Source organism: Chelonia mydas, chromosome 16, assembly GCF_015237465.2.
Source record: "Chelonia mydas isolate rCheMyd1 chromosome 16, rCheMyd1.pri.v2, whole genome shotgun sequence".
Taxonomy (NCBI): Eukaryota; Metazoa; Chordata; order Testudines; family Cheloniidae; genus Chelonia; species Chelonia mydas.
The window spans coordinates 18,052,470-18,071,204 of record NC_057857.1 but is presented as its reverse complement, the minus strand read 5'-3'; the positions used below and the strand labels follow the sequence as shown (position 1 = coordinate 18,071,204).

The 18,735-nt window shown below is 42.8% G+C and overlaps 1 protein-coding gene across 2 annotated transcripts in view; it reads right to left on the bottom strand.

Annotated features, from left to right (window-relative positions):
- Positions 1-18,735, bottom strand: part of COL5A1 (collagen type V alpha 1 chain) — a 245,806-nt gene that overhangs the window by 48,216 nt on the left and 178,855 nt on the right. For both annotated transcript variants that reach the window (XM_037879482.2, XM_037879483.2), the window contains exons 30-37: positions 17,831-17,938; positions 16,932-16,985; positions 13,886-13,939; positions 4,727-4,771; positions 3,614-3,667; positions 2,025-2,069; positions 788-841; positions 89-142 (exon numbers count right to left, since the gene is read on the bottom strand). In XM_037879482.2, coding sequence (XP_037735410.1) covers positions 89-142; positions 788-841; positions 2,025-2,069; positions 3,614-3,667; positions 4,727-4,771; positions 13,886-13,939; positions 16,932-16,985; positions 17,831-17,938 — 468 coding nt within the window. The remainder of the gene's footprint in view (positions 1-88; positions 143-787; positions 842-2,024; positions 2,070-3,613; positions 3,668-4,726; positions 4,772-13,885; positions 13,940-16,931; positions 16,986-17,830; positions 17,939-18,735) is intronic.

Here is an 18,735-nt window from a genome sequence, read left to right as displayed (position 1 = left end):
CTCCTCAGCTACACAGAAGGGTTTAGATGAACCAACCAGCAAGACAGACTCAGGACTAATGATCTACCCAAGGTTTCCAGCTACTTACAGTTTCACCTCTCTGTCCGGGGTGACCGGGCAATCCATCCTTCCCTGGTGGACCCTAAAGAAGAAAAAAAGAATGACAAGGAATTTGAACAGGTTTCCAATAGTACCCTGTTAAATTGTACCATGCTGGTTGGTGTGTGTATAGTGGTACCAACGCTCTCCGCCTGATGGAATCAGATCTGCTCATGTGTTTGGACCCAGTCCTCCAAAATGCCGAATACCCTCAACTCCCATTTGTTTCAGTGGGATGTGGCCTCATTCAGAGCCTTGCAAGAGCTGGCCCTTTTTCACAGACCCTCCAAAGACAGTGAATCCAATGGAGAGTCTTCCTTTAGATTAAAGGGTGGAGAATAGTCCTGACTCCACCCGAGGCAAGGAAATCAACTCCCAAAAGAGCTTCTCTGGGCACATCGCTGTTGTAGGAGTAAAGGTGATGCAGAGAGAGGGCTGACGGTTTTTAAACGCTATTGAGTCCTTAGGGAATGGATTGTATAGCACCTTGTTTGGTATAGCACCTTGTTTGGTTAGTTAAAATCCGAAACGGCTGCGCTATTAACACGGGTGCCTCTCAAATGCCTTTCGTTGGGTATGTAACCACTTGTCAGTGAAGAAGCTACGACTGAGTTCGTGAAGGCGATAGCAGCTGGATGGAAAACACCCAGCACATTTCTTTGCTCATGCTGGAAAGAGTGTTACTTACAGGGGGGCCTTTTGGTCCAGGAAATCCAGTTGGTCCTTGAGGTCCTGGCGGTCCCTGGGATGCAAAATAATCCAGTAAAAGTGCATTAGATGTAACACACATTTTATTGTGAACTATTTCAGGAGTTTGGAAAGCAAATTGACAAGAGACATGTAGCACTTGCCCTGCAACCAAAGAAATATCAATAACACGCATGCAGTAACTGAGTAAACTTGTCCCTTAAAGGGAGTGCATGAATGAAAAATACCTCTGGGCAAAAGTACCAAAGCCTTTGGTCTAACTGGAAAAGGGGATGTAAATGATAAGTGGGTCTTTAGGCCTATTGATTACCTCCTCGCATTTCTGCAATGAGATCTTTTCCCACCATGATTGATGTGGAAGGTAGATAGGAGTTACCAAAATCTGTATCTCAAGCATGTTATGAAAAGACTTACTAAAACAAATTGGTCTTGTGACTTTAGGGCCATTACTCTCTGCAACAGTTTAACTGGGGAGTATAGAATATCTTCTAAGCTCTAGTAATTCAGCATGTTTACAGGTTTCAGTTTGGCTCTTGACTTTTTTTCTTGTCATCAACAATTCTCTCCCTGCCCCACTCACTCACACGCAATGTCAAATTTGGGGGTATGTAACTAAAGAATATAGACATTGTTTTATGTGAGGAAGATGAACGCAATTTTGTTTTTGCCCTTGGCAAATAGGCAATTTACAGGCAGGAACATAGAAACAAAGGGAAAAAACAAGACTCCCCTATTGCTTGGACTGTTCTCAAGCTATACTTTGTAGTGATCACCTGGAAAAGGGACACAGGAATTCTAAAGGTGCCATGCCTCCACAGAACTAGAGCCCAATTTGGTTAATAGACGAATGTGGATAGGTCTTCCTCCCTCTTCCTTTTCACCATGGGTGACCTTCACCCCTACAGAGTCTGGCACCCTGACTATACACCGCTGAAGTCTCACTTCAGCCCTGTCTTGAAGGGACAAGTGGGATTTAAGTGGTACCTAGGCTTTGTGTTGGCTGCCTGCACAGGGTTGAATTAATTTTAACCAGAATTTCACATTTTTGAATGACTTTTGGTGAGATGTCCACAGATCCCAGTTTCAGGTAGGTACTGGCAGGACTCAAGATCAGTTTTGTGGTTAAAGACTGCCTGTTCTAGGCATGCTTTTTCTTCTTTGCTAAAGGAACAGCCATTTCAGTTGTTTCTGTTGTAGCCACATCTGGCTTATCTTACCCTTTCGCCAGGAGGACCAGGGGGCCCATCACCACCAGAGTTGCCCTTTTAAGAATAAATAAAACATGGTATTAACCATCATTTCAGCCACTTCACACAAAGATCCTAAACGGCACCAGGCGAAATGGGGCCATCACTCAGCTTCTGTCCATGATCCTCTCTCTCCCCCCCCCCGCATTTATTAATAAAACTGTATCGGAAACAATGGCCTATAACAAATGAGCAACAGACTGATTCACCTCCCCCCTGGCTGGCCCCCTCCGAACCCTCGCATTTCTGAATACAAATATAGAATAGATAATGCCAGTGGGCTTAGGCGATTTCTACCAGATAATAGTCTCATTCTGTGAGATAAATGCTGCGGCAAAGCCGAGGTACTTATCAAAAATTAATGTTGACACGAAGCCAAGACATTTTTATTTTCAAAGCAGCCAGTGCTGCTGTGACAATGTTTCATTACAAAGGCTTTATTTCCATTATGCCAAGCGATTGATATTCACTTAATCAGTTTATCTAGCGGATTCTGGCACAGCAGAGTGGCTTGCCCAGGGTGTAATTGACCCTCTGACTCCTGGTTGGCTGAGAGAACAATGTGTATTGTGTATGCCAGCCAATCGGAGACCATCAATCTTCATAAACAGCACTGTTTAAAGAATTCTACAGTTTTGGTCATCTGAAGTGGTTCCTGTTACCCTACGGTGAAATTTGCTCCTTTCTAGAGGGGCCAGTAAAAGGTCTATGCATCACCTGAAGTTCTACCTAAGTCCTCACAGAAAGGCTTAAGTAGGATTTGGGCTGGTTCTCAGCATGGGGATGAATCTCACCATGGGGGAATAAAAGCTCATGAAGGAACTGAGTTCATGCACTAAAGGCACACACTCTTCCCCCACCACAATGTGAGCCAGTAACATTTTCAGGTGCCCGTAACTATCAAGATACCTTACACTCATTTTACAGTCGTGTGTCAGGTAAGGTGTCAACGTCCCTCCAGACGAGCGTTTAAGACCAGCTGAAGTCTGGGGCCCGGACTAACAATCTGAAGCCTGATTTTGTTGTTAAGGGGTGTTATTGCCCACCTCAAGACTGCAAAATAAGAATGCTGGTGTGTTGTTTTTTAAAGAATTTTTATCAGATAATAACGAAGTGAATAGCTGACAAATTCTGCTTATTATGAAAAGAAGCATTAAGTAATAATACTACATAGCACTTCTATTTAGCCTTCTCACAAATAATTTCAACATGAGTTAATAACACAAATTAATTAAGTCTTCCTATAACCCTGTGAGGCAGGTGAGTATTATGATCCCATTTACAGATGGAGAAACGAAGGCAATTTACGTGACTTGCCCAAGGTCACATTTTTGGGTCAGTGGCAGTGCTGGGAATAGAACCCAGGATTCCTGGCTCATAGTCTCTGACCAGGAGACATTTGGTTGGGTCATGATTGTTAGTTACTCTAGACTTTCATAGTGGAACATTTTCTCAGGAGGAAAGGAATATGGATAGTATGGGACCAGAAATTTTATCCACAGCTATTTCTTAAAACACAATTATATTTTCAATTACACTCAAAGTCTCCTAAAACCTACCTTAGGGCCAGGCTTTCCAGTGCTGCCCCTCGGACCTCTTTCACCACGTGGACCCTTAAAAAGACACAAATGAACAAGTCACCTAACGTTCCAGCACTTCCTGCTGCACAAGTGATATTTTGATTCTCAGGCCCTGATCTAGCATAGAAGGGAAGCACATGAGTAACTTTAAGACAATGAGTAGTCCCACTGAAATCAATGGGACGACTCATGAGCTCAAATACTTTGATAGATAGAAACCTTAGCATGGGCCAAGGAAACCAGATCTGACTTTGGTAAAATCTCAGTTAGTCAATTTACCAAAGCAAAAGCCAGGCTGAGGTTCCACTACCCCCAAACCATCGAAATCAACTAAAGAGCCAAATCCTGCTCACTTTATTCACAGGAATAGTTCTATAGACTTCAATGCAATGACTCACATGTGTAAAACGTGCAGGGTTTGGGTCAGAAGATTTCAGTTACATACACTCGCTATAATGGTTTGGATCTGGGTTCCATTCTACCCAAACCATCAATGTTCATGGGAGGTGAGGGAAAGGAAAAAGAGAGGAATTAGGCTAAAAATATTGCAGTTCTGGCCCATCTCCATTTGACAGACACCCTAGAAAAAATCAAGGCGGGAATTAAGCTCGTTCATATCCTCAGCCTATACAATCAACACATGTCCACTCAAGACACTGGATGAAAGGCTGACTCCATCGAAGTAAATGGCAAAACTCCCATTGACTTCCAGAGAGCCAGGATTTCACCCACTGATTAACATCAGTTCAGGATCTAGTCACAGTGTATGTTTCATATTTTTAAGTGGAGATGAGCCACATTTGGATACTTGGGTTTCAAACTTTCCTAAAATCTAAAGGGTTTGGTTTTGGTTGGCCTTTCCTATGGACAGGAAGCAGTTTGCAAAATTCAGATCTAGATCTATATTTCTAAACACCCCCAGTTGCAGGTTTTGGCTTAGGTCTTCCACTATGGGGAGATTTCTAGACACAAAGGTGCCTAATTCCTAATGGTTTTCACTAGGATTAGGGCACCTATCTAATTCTTCCACCCACATTTATAGTCTTAGAAACATGCCTTTGAAAGGTATTTTTAGGAAAAATGCATGATTACCGTTGGACCTCGTTGCCCCCTTGGACCTGGTTTGCCAGGCGTACCCTGGAATCAAAGAGAAGAAGTCTGTAACCAACTACACAACATTTATGGCTGTGCTGCAGCATTCATTCAATGGCCGAGCTTGCACGGAGTGAACACACTGAACAGGAAACAAGCAGAAGATGGGGCCCAGCAGCTTCTGAGACGCACTTTCCTTCTGATTTTTGTTTTTTGATAAAAGGAAAAAAAGGGTCACGCAGTCTGAAACCTCAAATTACATTTATTTGCCTTTTGTGATGTTTGAACAGGCTAGATTGTAATGTGAATGCTCTGATGAAACTTGACATGATAATTGGAACTGGCGTGTAGAACATCTGTTTTTCTCCTCTCTAATCTATTCTGCTGCACAGGGGGGGTATTATCTTTCACAGAGGGATACAGGATTTTTTTAAAAAAATTTCTCCTGCATGAGAGTCTTTCTTCACATGCTTACAATGACATAACAAACAGGTAAATCCAGAGGAACAGCTATTTCTAGAGCTGGTCAAAGAAATGTAAACCCATTTCTACAAAAACATGTTGACATCTGAAAGCTGTTTTCATTTCAAAGCATTTAGAATGGGTTGATTTAGGATTGTTTCAAAGGTTCCAATTGGAATTTTCAAAATTTGCTTTTCATCAATTTTTTGCTTCTTTTTGCTTTTAAATATCGCAAATGTTATCAAAATAGTTATAAAACTTTTTAAATCTACCAATCAAAACATTTCTAACACGCTTAGGTAACACTGTTGATGAAAAAAGGCACTTTTTCGTTTAAAAAAATGAAAAATGTTGACAATCTTTTAAATGAAAAACGTCATTAAAAAAGGGCATTTGTCCATGAAACAAATTGCAGCCAGCTCTAGCTGTATCTCCCCTTTCTCTAGGGCACTGATGTCAAAGTGAATCCACTTTGAATCGGGCCCCTAAAAAGGATTCTGGCAGAACATGGGGAACAGTAGTTAAATGCCCAGCTAATGAGTCTATATCCTGACCTGATGAGACCACCTTCAGAGGACAGGGGACAGTTTATTCTCCAGGCCTATTTAAGTGTTTGGTCTCTTTACCAACTACAATGCCAGTTAGTACCAGCTGCAGTCATCTGTCCAAGAAGGACTGACTTCTGTCCACCAATGCATCTCACTCCAGTGAACAGTCACCAGGTGGAAATAACTGTTGGACTAGATATGAATGGGTGACCTAGCAGTGAAAAACACAGTATCCTATTACCAGGTTCTTGCACCAGCCAGTCCCTTTCATGAAATAGCAAATAAACAAAGTTAAAGAATAAACTTAATTACTTACAGCAGCTATTTCACTGTTTTGCTGATCTCCTCTTTTCCCTTTGCATCTACTGCATTGCACCTGGAAAGCTTGTAGTTCCGCCAGGCAATACTAAACAATGGTGGGCTGGATTGTATAGATGCATGAAGACTACAGGTTGATTTAAGTGCATGTTGGTAAGACTTGCGTAGTTAAATATTTAGAAATGACAGCTGCAGTGCTGGAACCCTGACCGAGGCAATTATTTTATGCAACACAAGCCAATTAAGCTACCCCACATGTTTCCACGCCTTTCTCCATCTTTGCAGACTTGGTGCTAAATAAGTCATTTAAGGCACTGTTTGTGCAGCGGTGACACAGCAGCCGGGTTATGAGAGCTGACAGATGAACTCAGTTTCCTGCAACAGGAGACTATGATTAAATCGGACAGGAAAAAGACAGAGATGGCGGGGTCCTAAATTTAACATCATATTAAACTCCATTACCATGTGCCTAGAAGAAAACTGGTGGCCTTGTTCTTTCTCTCTGAAATCAATGTTCTGGCTAATGTCAAGGTATCAACAAAACAGCAGTGGGTTGAATGTTCTTGTTTTGGTCCAATATTATATCTGGGCATAAGATTTAGAAGGAAGCGAATGAGTGACATTTCTCCCATGGTGGCTTAAATTATAGGTGCTTAAATTCCTACTTGAGGTTTTCAGCCCAAATTCCACCATCTTGACTTCATTTATTTGGCATTTATTAACCATCAAAACAGGTGCTAGAGCATGTTTGGAGTCAGTTTGTTTTTAAGTCTACTAAAATGAGCCGTGTCGTATTCTGCTTGTCACGAATTCACTTTTCCTGGAATGATCATCACGGTAACACTTCAACAACAACAAAAATGAAGACATTTCCTGTCTGGCTTCTCTTTAAATATAGTGGGCTAAATTCAGACATGGTGTAAGTGGGTACATACATCCCCATTGCCGCCTATCCCATATGATCCTTTGTTAAAACTGTTGAAGTTATAAACAATTTTTGCACTGCTTTTCACTATTGCTAATCATTTATACAGCACTGTGTATTGCTATTACTAATAATTTATATAGCACTGTAAAGGCACACTGGCCAAGTTTTTCAAGTATGTATGCCCAAAGCAATCCACCTAGGACAAGATTATTATTTAGGCACCTTTAGACATGGGTTTCAGAAGAGCTGAGGACCTACAGCACCCATTGGATGAGGATAATCTGCTAGGACTTCTTGTTCTCCTACTGAGCGCTGTGGGAACTCACTGACTGAAAACTGGCAAAGGTGGATGGAAATTTGCCGATTAAACTTCTTTTTGTTGAAACTGAACTTTCCCCTGAAACGTAACAGTTTCAAGTGAACTTTCATTGAGAAGATTTCTCAGGTCCAGGATGGAATTTCTGGTCCAAGAGAGAGACTGCAATAGCCTGGTGGTTAGGGAACTCAGTCAAGAGGTGAAAGACTCAGATTTAAGTCCCTGCTCCAAATCAAATAGGAGTTTGAACCATAGATCTCCTACCTCGCAGGTGCATACTCTAACCACTAAGCTATTAGCTATCCTGGAGCACATCTTTCTTGCAAAATATTTTAAAATGTCTTAATTTCATTCTACATCAAAACAAAAACAAATCCAGAAACCTCAGCACGTTCTGCACAAACAGAATTGTTGTTTTCCAGCCAGCCCTATAAATCAAACCACTTAGTTGGGTGTCTAAATATGGATTTATGGTGAGATTTTCACACTGCCTAAGGGAGTCAGTGAATCAACTTCTACTGGCTTTCAATGGGAATAGGAGACAACTGTTTTCAGTGCTTATGAAAAATACCACCCTTTGGTGGCCAAGTTGAAACAATGAGTCTAATCCCGAGTCAGGATGCATCACGTGAGGGGAGTACCAGAAAGGAACACCTGCGGTTTCCAGGCTAAATCACTGGTGGAGCACACGGACCTGTTGACTAATGTGACTTTTTTTCTTAAGAGGCATTGATGATTTTTCATTTGTTCTGAGTGCGCTTGGTTCCAAATCCGTTTGGTCCATTGGGAAGGACGGATACACAAATAAATGCTACTGTGTATGTTTTAGTCCCTGTGATTGCCCTCTTAGAAATGCCAGTCTTTCTTCTTGAATAACGAGGCAGCCTCCCTTTGACAAAATCAGCTCAAGGTCTTTCCCAAATGAGATGGATTTAGGCTCCGTTTGCTAAACTGATTAGTAGTGCAATTGCGCATCATTATTCAGTGGGTTTGACCTCGACCTCTCTGAAACATTGCTTCTTACTGAAGCTCAAAGGAAATGTATCTGCCATACAAAACAGAACTTAGATGAAGCTACTGTCTAATGAGCATGCTGCCTGCTATATGCACTTGTCAAAACTATCAATATATTCAACATTCTAGAGCTAAAGAAATTCATAAGATGCCAAAGGTTCTTTTTTCTGAAGTTTCATGGTACTGTTGTGTAGTTTAAACAGTTAGGAGAGGTCTCTCAAGGGTTGAAAGCATTCACAAATCTGTATGTTTTCAACAGCATTGGAATTCAGCGGTCAGTAATGGAGGTCAGAGAGGTATGCAGGTTCTGCCGTTGGTGCTTATATGTTTCATGTTTTGTTTTTTCTTTTTGTTTTTTTTTTTTAAAAATGACTCAGGGAGCCTTTGGGTAGCTTAAATAATGAGCGTTGGAAAGACTAGGTCAGTCCCTGGATGATGAAAATACCATAGATAGTTGCCAGAGGCAAATACAAATAATAAATAAATAGAAAATCATGAAAATCAAATACAAATTCAATTTTGATTTCTTCCAATTTACTTGTGAGCTACACGCAAATGCAACGGCCTAATAGGAAAGGAAATCTGTCACTTACACTGATATTCCCTTGTCACTGGTGCTGGGACTCTTTCTTCAACCACACAGGGTTCAGGGAAGCTATAATATCATCATTGAGCCCAGCAAAGACTGAATATATTTTACCAAAGATGCTTTCTTAGAGCAGTACTCCCAGATTTGATTTCATGTACGCCATGTTCTGTTGTTATTTTAATCCATAAAACAACATCTTCCTTGGGAGCAGATTATTTTCAGTCAAGCTGATTGAAAAACACCAAAACCCATGAAAATTTTCATCAGTGTTTCACAATTGCTTCCAGCTGTAATTTTGAGGAACCCAGCCGTTCTGGATGTACATTAGGCTGCTTCATATAAAGAACAGATTTGTCAACAAGTGCTGCATTCCTCCCAATACATACACACGCTAAGGGGTAGAACTAGCTTTACCTGCTGAACCGTTTGTAAAGATGGTTTAAAAGGACAAACGGCATGCAGGGCAAATAGATGGAGTGGTGATATAGCCAAAAAAGTGACCATGTAAAAACAGCATCTTCTTATTTAACAGTTGATCCCAGTAAGTGGAATTCATCCCAGTATGAAGCCTACAAACCATTTAAGTTCCATTTAAATGCTTCTTGAAGGCTTATGTGGGCATAGGTCTTGGGCTGGTTTTCCTGCATATAGTATTCACCCCTTCTCTCTTCAGAGTCCTAGCTACATTTTTTACTGCTGTCTGCCCCATAGAGCCAACTAGCCATGGAAAGGTATCGATATCAGATTTGTTAGCGAAGTTTCAAGCGCAAAATCTTATTACGGGTTGATTGTAGCTTAACTTTCCCATGCCATGTGGAGTTTCAACTACAGAAGCCATCTCTTTTTTTAACGTGTAAATTGAACAGATTAGATCTGGACTTGCTGGGACAACAAACAAGGAGTTGCACAATATCATTGGGAAATAATCACTTTTCAGAGCAGAAACCACAACCTTTTTTTAAACATGTCTCAGTTTTGCACATTACTTTGTTCCTTTTCCTGGACAATGAGTCAGGAGAATTTAGCTCTCCCCTCCTGGCCACTCCTTCCTTGGCCCTTTCAGTGTTTATATGGTCAGATTTCAACCTGAACCATCATATGTCTTTCTGCCTTTTGAAAGAGCTCATCCAATTTGACAGTAATGCACAGATGGCAGAGCTGGATATCATGGTGGAGCTCTGTGGATGAGGGGAGAGCAGTGGACGTGTTATTCCTTGACTTTAGCAAAGCTTTTGATACGATCTCCCACAGTATTCTTGCCAGCAAGTTAAAGAAGTATGGGCTGGCTAGATAGAAAGCTGGCTAGATCGTTGGGCTCAATGGGTAGTGATCAATGGCTCCATGTCTAGTTGGCAGCCGGTATCAAGTGGAGTGCCCCAAGGGTCAGTCCTGGGGCCGGTTTTGTTCAATATCTTCATTAAAGATCTGGAGGATGGCGTGGATTGCACCCTCAGCAAGTTTGCAGATGACACTAAACTGGGAGGAGTGGTAGATATGCTGGAGGGTAAGGATAGGATACAGAGGGATCTGGACAAATTAGAGGATTGGGCCACAAGAAATCTGACAAGATTCAAGAAGGACAAGTGCAGAGTCCTAAATTTAGGACGGAAGAATCCCATGCACTGCTACAGACTAGGGACCGGGTGGCTAGGCAGCAGTTCTGCAGAAAAGGACCTAGGGGTTACAGTGGACGAGAAGCTGGACATGAGTCAATAGTGTGCCCTTGTTGCCAAGAAGGCTAACAGCATTTTGGACTGTATAAGTAGGAGCATTGCCAGCAGATTGAGGGACATCATCATTCCCCTCTATTTGGCATTGGTGAGGTCTCATCTGGAGTACTGTGTCCAGTCTTGGGCCCCACACTACAAGGAGGATGTGGAAAAATTGGAAAGAGTCCAGCGAAGGGCAACAAAAATGATTAAGGGGCTGGGGCACATGACTTATGAGGAGAGGCTGAGGGAACCAGGATTATTTAGTCTGCAGAAGAGAAGAATGAGGGGGGATGTGGTAGTAGCCTTCAACTACCTGAAAGGGGGTTCCAAAGAGGATGGATCTAGGCTGTTCTCAGTGGAAGCAGATGACAGAACGAGGACTAATGGTCTCAAGTTGCAGTGGGGGAGGTTTAGGTTGGATATTAGGGAAAACTTTTTCACTAGGAGGGTGGTGAAGCACTGGGTTACCTAGGGAGGTGGTGGAATCTCCTTCCTTAGAGGTTTTAAAGATCAGGCTTGATAAAGCTCTGGATGGGATGATTTAGTTGAGGATTTGTCCTGCTTTGAGCAGGGGGTTGGACTAGATGACCTCCTGAAGTCCTTTCCAACCCTGATATTCTATGATTCTATGATCATTTCTGGAGCACGGAGAAAAAAAAAAAACCCTTCAGCTCTGTCTAAACCGAAAGAATTATCAGAGTGCTGGAGATAATTGGGTGGTGATTGCACTGCCTGCTTGCTCCAACTCCGCATTGCATTAAAAAAGGGACATCAAAAGGTTTGTGAACCCAGCAGTCCCATTGTAACTCCTGATGGAATAAAATTAGCAAATGAAACTAAGGGGGCCCAGATCCTCAGCTGGTGTAAAACAGGCTTGGCTTCCCGCAACTACAATGCTGGTGTGTCAGTTTACACCAGGTCAAGATTCTGGCCCTGGGATTTTCTTTTTGCATTTCAGATAGGTGGCTTGGTAATTACAGGGCCACGCCGACTGAGACTCGCCTGTCGTGAGAGCTACCTTATTCACGCCTCCCTCCATCCCAGTGCAGCCGCGTGGCTCAGCAACTGAGTCCCTGCCAAAAAGGGGTGGGAGGGAAAAGGAGACATATTTGTAGTTCGCAATCAGGAGATGAAAATTACTCAGTGGAAGAAAAGAATAAAAAAATTCCTCAAAGATATAAACTAAAATTAGGTGGCACAGTATTAATGCTGTGCAAAGTAATTTATATTCTCTGCACTCCCATCCAACATGCCTGTTAAAAGTAATTTGTATTTAAATGAGAATAAAAAGGAAAGTAATGCTACTCACTTTCCTAAACGCCCCCTCTCCCCCGCCCCTGCCCTTCTTCACTGTGACAGATCCGGTGCACAGACTGACTTTCTACTTGTTCTCCGAATCATCTAACCCAAGTTTGTTTTGCATGACATAGACCCTTTCTGTTAGCTGGCCAGTGCCCTGATAGTCCTTCATTACAAGTGATGGGCAAATATCTACAGGCTTAGAAATCTAGGTTTGCAGGTGAGACACCCACATTTTAAGGATCTGATTCTGAGCTCATTTGCTGAGTTGTAAATCTGAGATAGGTCCATTGAGTAAAGGGAAGATTTTATTAGAGTTGCTCCAGATTCAAGCCAGTCTAACTGATCTAGCTCCAGAAGCTTATCTGAACCACTGAACACCTCTTCTGCATAATCAGATTGAGAAATGGGCTCCTTGATCAGCTTTCCAGTGCTTCCCATTTCTGTTTGGGCCATGTGGCATTTCTGTTTACAAATAAGAGTGTAAGCATTTGTACCGCACCTAGCACAAGGGGGTTCTAGCTGGGATCAATGCCTTTGGGCTTTATGAAAATATAAATGATAAATAATAACACCAGCTCCCACACAGGAATCAGGAAGTGCAGAGGCACTGGAAAATTAAAAATACATTTAACAAAACCTTTCAACTCTGAATTTTGAACCTAAAGTTAGGCTCCTGGTGGTCCGTACTGCATCGGAACAGATTCACCCATCTCTAATCATTACTGTTAACTAAAAAGTTCCTCATGCCCAAAGCAGCATTTCATGGTGTGGGAAGGATTCAGAAAAAGCTCTTGGACTATCCTGAGGGAGAAATATCCAGCTTTTAATTGACAAGCTGCTGTCTGCACTGTTAGTTGCGCTGTTACTGGAATCCATCTCTCTCAATAGCTGAACTCAAGATCCTTTCTCTACTTTCAGAGCTTGATGTTCCCGGAGTCAATTTTGATGTCTTCACAGGGGCTTCCATCCGTTAGACTGAACAGGTGAGAGAGAAGAGGGTGTTCTTTGGTTTGCCATGGACAGGTGAGCTTCTTGTGACTACAGAGAGGGTAACCTCCTCTTCACATAAATTGATCAGCTTTCAGTGTGACAGTATTTCCCTGTGTGCGTGCAGGTCTCTTGGCCCTGGCCTATGGGGGGGGGGGGGGGCGAGAGGGGGGTGTCCATCTAAGTTATGCAACTTCAGCTACGTGAACAACAACAAAGTCCATTCAGAAGGGCCAGTTTTCACGTGCCAGACATCTCTACCAGGTGAGCCTGGAGATTCTGAATGGCACAAGCCTTTCACGATGGAGCATAGAATAGGCCAAAGTCAGCCCTGGTGAAAGCAGGCACAACTCCCCTGGAGTCCATGGAATTACAGCAGCACTGAATTTAGCCCAGGATTTGTCCTGCTATGACATCACATTTATCATCAGTTGTGACCAAAGAGGACTTCATTGCCAGGATTGAGGGGGCATGAGACAGAGAAGGCTCTGATTGCACTGGACTGGGCTAATGCATGTGAATATGTAAGGAACGATCTTGCTTAACACTTAGACCATGTAAATTTCCTAGGCAGCTGGTTTGTTGTGCCAGACAAGTCCTGTTAGTGGCATGGAAATGGAATGAAAGGGGATTATGTCTGAGGACGTGGGTGGCTGAGAGACTTGAGTCTTTTCTTTTCTTGTCTTACTGAAAACTCCCAAAGTGGGCAATGCAATGGCCCCGTCTGAGCTGACAAAGATTAATCTGGCTTTCATTAATGACTTTAGACCTTTTCGATGCTATGTTATTTAGCAGATATCTGGATTTCATTTTCTGCTCGTCCTCCAGCTCTGATCCTGTGAGCTCATTCACGGATACTGTATTTTCTCATGCTCTTTGCTCTATAGCATTGTTGATTGGAATAATCACTTCAAGGGTTTATCTCCAAGTTCATTGGGTTTTGTGTGAAAATCAGCAAAGCAGCCAGACAAAATGGCTCTTACCCTTCCACCCTTCTCTCCGTTGGCTCCTGGGAATCCTGGGAATCCGATTGAACCCTGGGGGGAAATAAACAAGAGAATGAGCGGAAATTGGCACTGTTCTGGTCTACTATTTTAGAACGAGGGCCAGATCCCTGTCTGTTGTAATCTGGTGTAGCTCCATTGATTATGATGGGACTATGTAGATTTATGCCAGATAAGCATGTGGCCCTCAGTAGCTTGCACTGCACCCTGATCCAAAGTCCATTGATGTTAATGGGAGTTCCACCTATTTCAATGGGGTTCAGATTGGGCCCTGTATGATCAGTAACTGTGGTTTACACTGGGGTTAGACCAGTGGTGGGCAACCCCACCAACAAAGTTTGTTTACATTGACGGTCCGCAGGCATGGCCACCCGCAGCTCCCAGTGGCCGTGGTTTGCTGTTCCCGGCCAATGGGAGCTGCGGGAAGTGGTGCCTGGGGGCTGGCTGGGCAGTGCAGGAGGTGATCCCCACAGCCCTAGGAAGGAATGGGTTAAGCCAGGGCAAAGGGGCTGGCTGGCACCTGCATGGGGCTTGGCTGTGGCTAAAATTGCCTGGGGCCAGGAGAAATTTGTGGGGCTGAGTAGAGGCAGTGGTGGGGCCGGCGAGACTGCTCTGCTCCTTGCCAGCCATGGCATTCCGCAGACGGGCCAAGAGCTGCCCGCTCTTCAGCCACGAGCTCCTGATCCACAACCACATGGACATGGGCTTCTGCAGTTACACAGGCTCAGATTCGGCTGGGCTTGAGTGACAAATGGCTGGGCCACCCACTTGAGACCATGCCCCTGGTAGGAAAGCTCATATCCATACTCCTCCCTCAGCCCCCTGTGGGTTTACAGATACGTTCTTGTGCTTACACGCCAGCCAGAATGTGGCCCTCGGTATATAAAGAAGGGGCATGAATAGGGGACAATACTGCACATTGGCTTAATATGGTTAAGAAGTGGAGCATGTTTTCTAATGAGTTGGTCCAATGTACCTTACCCAGAACGACACCATTGTAGGGTACAACAATAGCGATCACCTAGGTCAACCATTTTTAAAGCACTTCAGTGACTTGCGAGCCTAAGCCCCATTTTCAAAAGTGACTCAGGCATTTAGGAGCCTACATCTGATTCAAAGCCAGCAGGACTTGCGTTCTGAAGGGCCAGGTTTCAAAGGCATTTACGTGTCTCGAGATGCCTAGTGGGATTTTCGAAAGCACCTAAGGTGCTTAGGTGCAAAATTTCCATTGGGTACCTCACCTGCTTACTCACGTTTCAAAATCTCACTAGGCATCTATCTGTATCTTTAAGTGCCTCAGTACAACCAAAAATTTGTCTCTACTTGCCTACATCACTTTTGAAAATAGGTCTCAGGCTCACTGAAAAATGTTACCCCTAATCTTTCCTTTTCCAATGCAACTGTATAGAGAGTAGCTGTTGTTGCTAGTTTTCAAATATGTGTTAACAGACATGCAAAAACCAACCAACCAAAAAAAAAAAACCCCCACAAACAAACACAAACACAAAATGCAAATTAAAAAACAAAAACAGGAAACAATCTTTTGTGGTTAATTATGTCTCCAGTGTCAAGCAAGCCTGGTTTTTCAAGCAATTAACATGAATAATAAAATATGATTCTTAGGGAAAAATTAATGTTAACAAAAACGTAAGTTCCCAAAGCCTCCGGGGATGATAAAACCAGGCTGCAGCTTTTATTCTATGTAGCAGAACTCTCAGTTTTAATTTTAAAAAGAACATTTGACACCAGCCCAAATGAAGGTGGGCGTGTAGATGAGATACAGAGGATGCCTGCAATTCTGCAAATGGCACTTTTATTTTAATTTCAAGGAGACTTCGCCTCATTAGTTATTCTCCTTAATTAATTAGTTAACAGTAGTTCAGAGCTTTGAAGACATAAAGCATAACGTGGGGGCTAAGTTTTTTTTTATTATTACAAGCCTAAAAGCGTGCATGCACTTTGTTGATTTCTATATATCAAAGGGTTCCTGCAGAGCCCTACAGGGTGGGGGCCCACAATCTTTTCATTTTCCAATCCTCTCTCCCAAATGCTTTGCCCCCTACATTAACCGAGACTAAAGAAACATCAGAATCAATAATGTAAGCTACACCAGGTAAGAATCTGTCCCTCTTTTTTCATGTTTGTAAATTTCTCCCACATATGAGGTACCAATTTCAAGCATTTGTTAGATGGTCTACATTGTTCTCTAAAACCTGAGGAAGGCTGTGCATTAAAGAGTTAAACATACATGGCAAAACCTGACTTTCCATTGCCTTACATTTTGTGTGGCCATTTAACCCAAGCAAAGTGATCTGATTTGCACTCATTTTATACAGGTGTAATTGACTACACAAGGCAATGGAGAATCAGACCTGTAGGGCGTGGGGCCACTCATTTTACCCATGTAAACAGCCTCTACTGACTTCATACTTGGTTAAATACTCTGGATCAGTGGTTCTCAACCAGGGGTACATGTACCCCTGGGGGTACCGAGAGGTCTTCCGGGGGTACATCAACTCATCTAGACATTTGCCTAGTTTTACAACAGGCGACAATAAAAAGCGCTAGTGAAGTCACTACAAACTAAAATTTCATATAGACAACAACTTGTTTATACTGCTCTATATACTATACACTAAAATGTAAATACAATATTTATATTCCAATTGATTTATTGTATAATTATATGTTAAAATGAGAAAGTAGGCAGTTTTTCAGTAATAGTGTGGTATGACACTTTGTATTTTTATGTATGATTTTGTAAGTTTTTAAGTGAGGTGAAGACAAATCAGATTCCTGAAGGGGATACAGTAGTCTGGAAAGGTTGAGAGCCACAGCTTTGGATGACATCCTCCACTGGTTGAATCAATGGTGCTATACTGATACACCAGCTGAAGATCTGGCCTTGTAGGTTTATAGTGATAAAACAGAAAGCTGAGTTCAGCCCATTTCCCGCAACTTCTCATGGACGATATCTGCCATGCTTCCTGGAGATGAGTTTAAAAACAGTAAAATAAAAAATTACCTTCGGACCTTGCCTTCCTGGATAACCTGGGAGCCCTGGAACTCCGAGTTTTCCCTGTAATATAATTAAAAAACAGAATGTAGTGTGTATTTTGTGACTTTTTCACCACACCGTCTTCAATGGTAATCTGGATTGTATAGGTAGATTCAATAAAGGTCTGCATTATGCAAAAGGAAACACACTAAGCTTCATAGTAGTTCAGACGTGAGATCAGACCACATGAATACCATGAAGCCGAAGATACTTAAGAAGCAGTGGCACTGTCAAAAGCCTCTTCTCTGCTGGGAGAAGCCTTCTGTTTGATTCCTCTCTCTCACATACAGCAGGTCAGGAAATCTTTTTTTTTTTTTTCATGTGAAAAAATTGCAACAAAAAAAAAAAGGGTTTTACACAGAATACCTGCCATAACCCTTAATATTTTCAAAACTGGGGGATTTCAACCAAAAACTCAACATTTTCTTCTAAAACCATAGCTTTGTTTGCAACAAAATCCCATTTTTTGGGCAAAAGTTTGTAACCAGCTCCACTCTGATGGTGTTGAATTAAAGCAGTGACTCTAGAGCTGGTGACATCTGAACATGCCCGAGTCTACCCAATGCAGCATGGCTGTATCCTCTGGGTCCAGTGCTTCTGTGTGTACCAGAGATATCAAACAGCACCACACCCCAATGTCTTCAAACAAAATATAGATTGCCCCAAAAGTCCACCTCACTTCCCCGCCCAAAAAGAAGACTCATCTCAACCTCCAGACTCCCCCATCATCAACCCTCCCACCATCCACCAGAGAATATCCTGGGGAAACAGTTTGGTGCAGCACACTGTAAAACTGGGCTGGCCCTGGCTATTCTTGTCTGCTTTGACTGGGCATTAAAGGACAGTTCCAGCTTTAGCACTGTTACCTTTTCCCCCGACGGACCAAGAGGACCTGGATCTCCATTAGGACCTCCGCGACCTTTAGGACCTTCAGGCCCATCTTCACCCCGTGGGCCGGGAGGACCAATCTCACCCTGTTAATCAAAAGGGAAGTGACGATGAAGACGGCACTCATGCAATCTCATGTCCCAGTGCAAATCACCTGAGGCTGGCAGGAACGTACACACAGCTATGTTCCATCTCACCCTGGCATCACTAAAACAACTTGCGGAGAAGTTAAACCTTTAGCCAGTTACTGCTCAGACGAGATTGTTGTGCAGTAAGTTAGAGTGTTATTAGAACAGACATGCTGCTTTCACTCACATAGCCTGGCTATTATTTCCCAGCACAGCAGACTTTCCCTTCACTCCAATTATCCTCTTTAATACCAGCTCCCCTCCACTGAAATAGCTTTCATTAGCTCTGGCTCCTATGAACCCTTGTTTTCGCTTCCTGATCTCCAAACCATGGGTTTATATGCATGCAACTCCTGGGAGATATTATAATTTAGGGCCGACCTGAAAAACTGCAGAAGAAAGACTGGTATGAAAGCCTCAGCCTGAAAATCACTGGGAAATTAGGCCAGGAACTGGCTTGGCAGTTAGCATTGTGCATGGTTACAATAGAAGTTTTCACAGTGGAAACACACAGGCAGCCTGATATTTTGCTCACAAGTAACTGAGATAGCACCCTATTTGTCTGCAAAATTCTCACGTAGCCCTTATCTTCAAGCAGCTTGGTATTTATCATAAAAAACAAACAAAGGACCTTGCTAGCAGGCAGCAGGGATTGTATGTTTGGTCGAGAACGGCTCAGATACCTGTTTGGCAAGGGTATGCATAATCATCGTGAGATACAATCCTTTTAGTGTGGTCTGCCACCAGGTTAATTT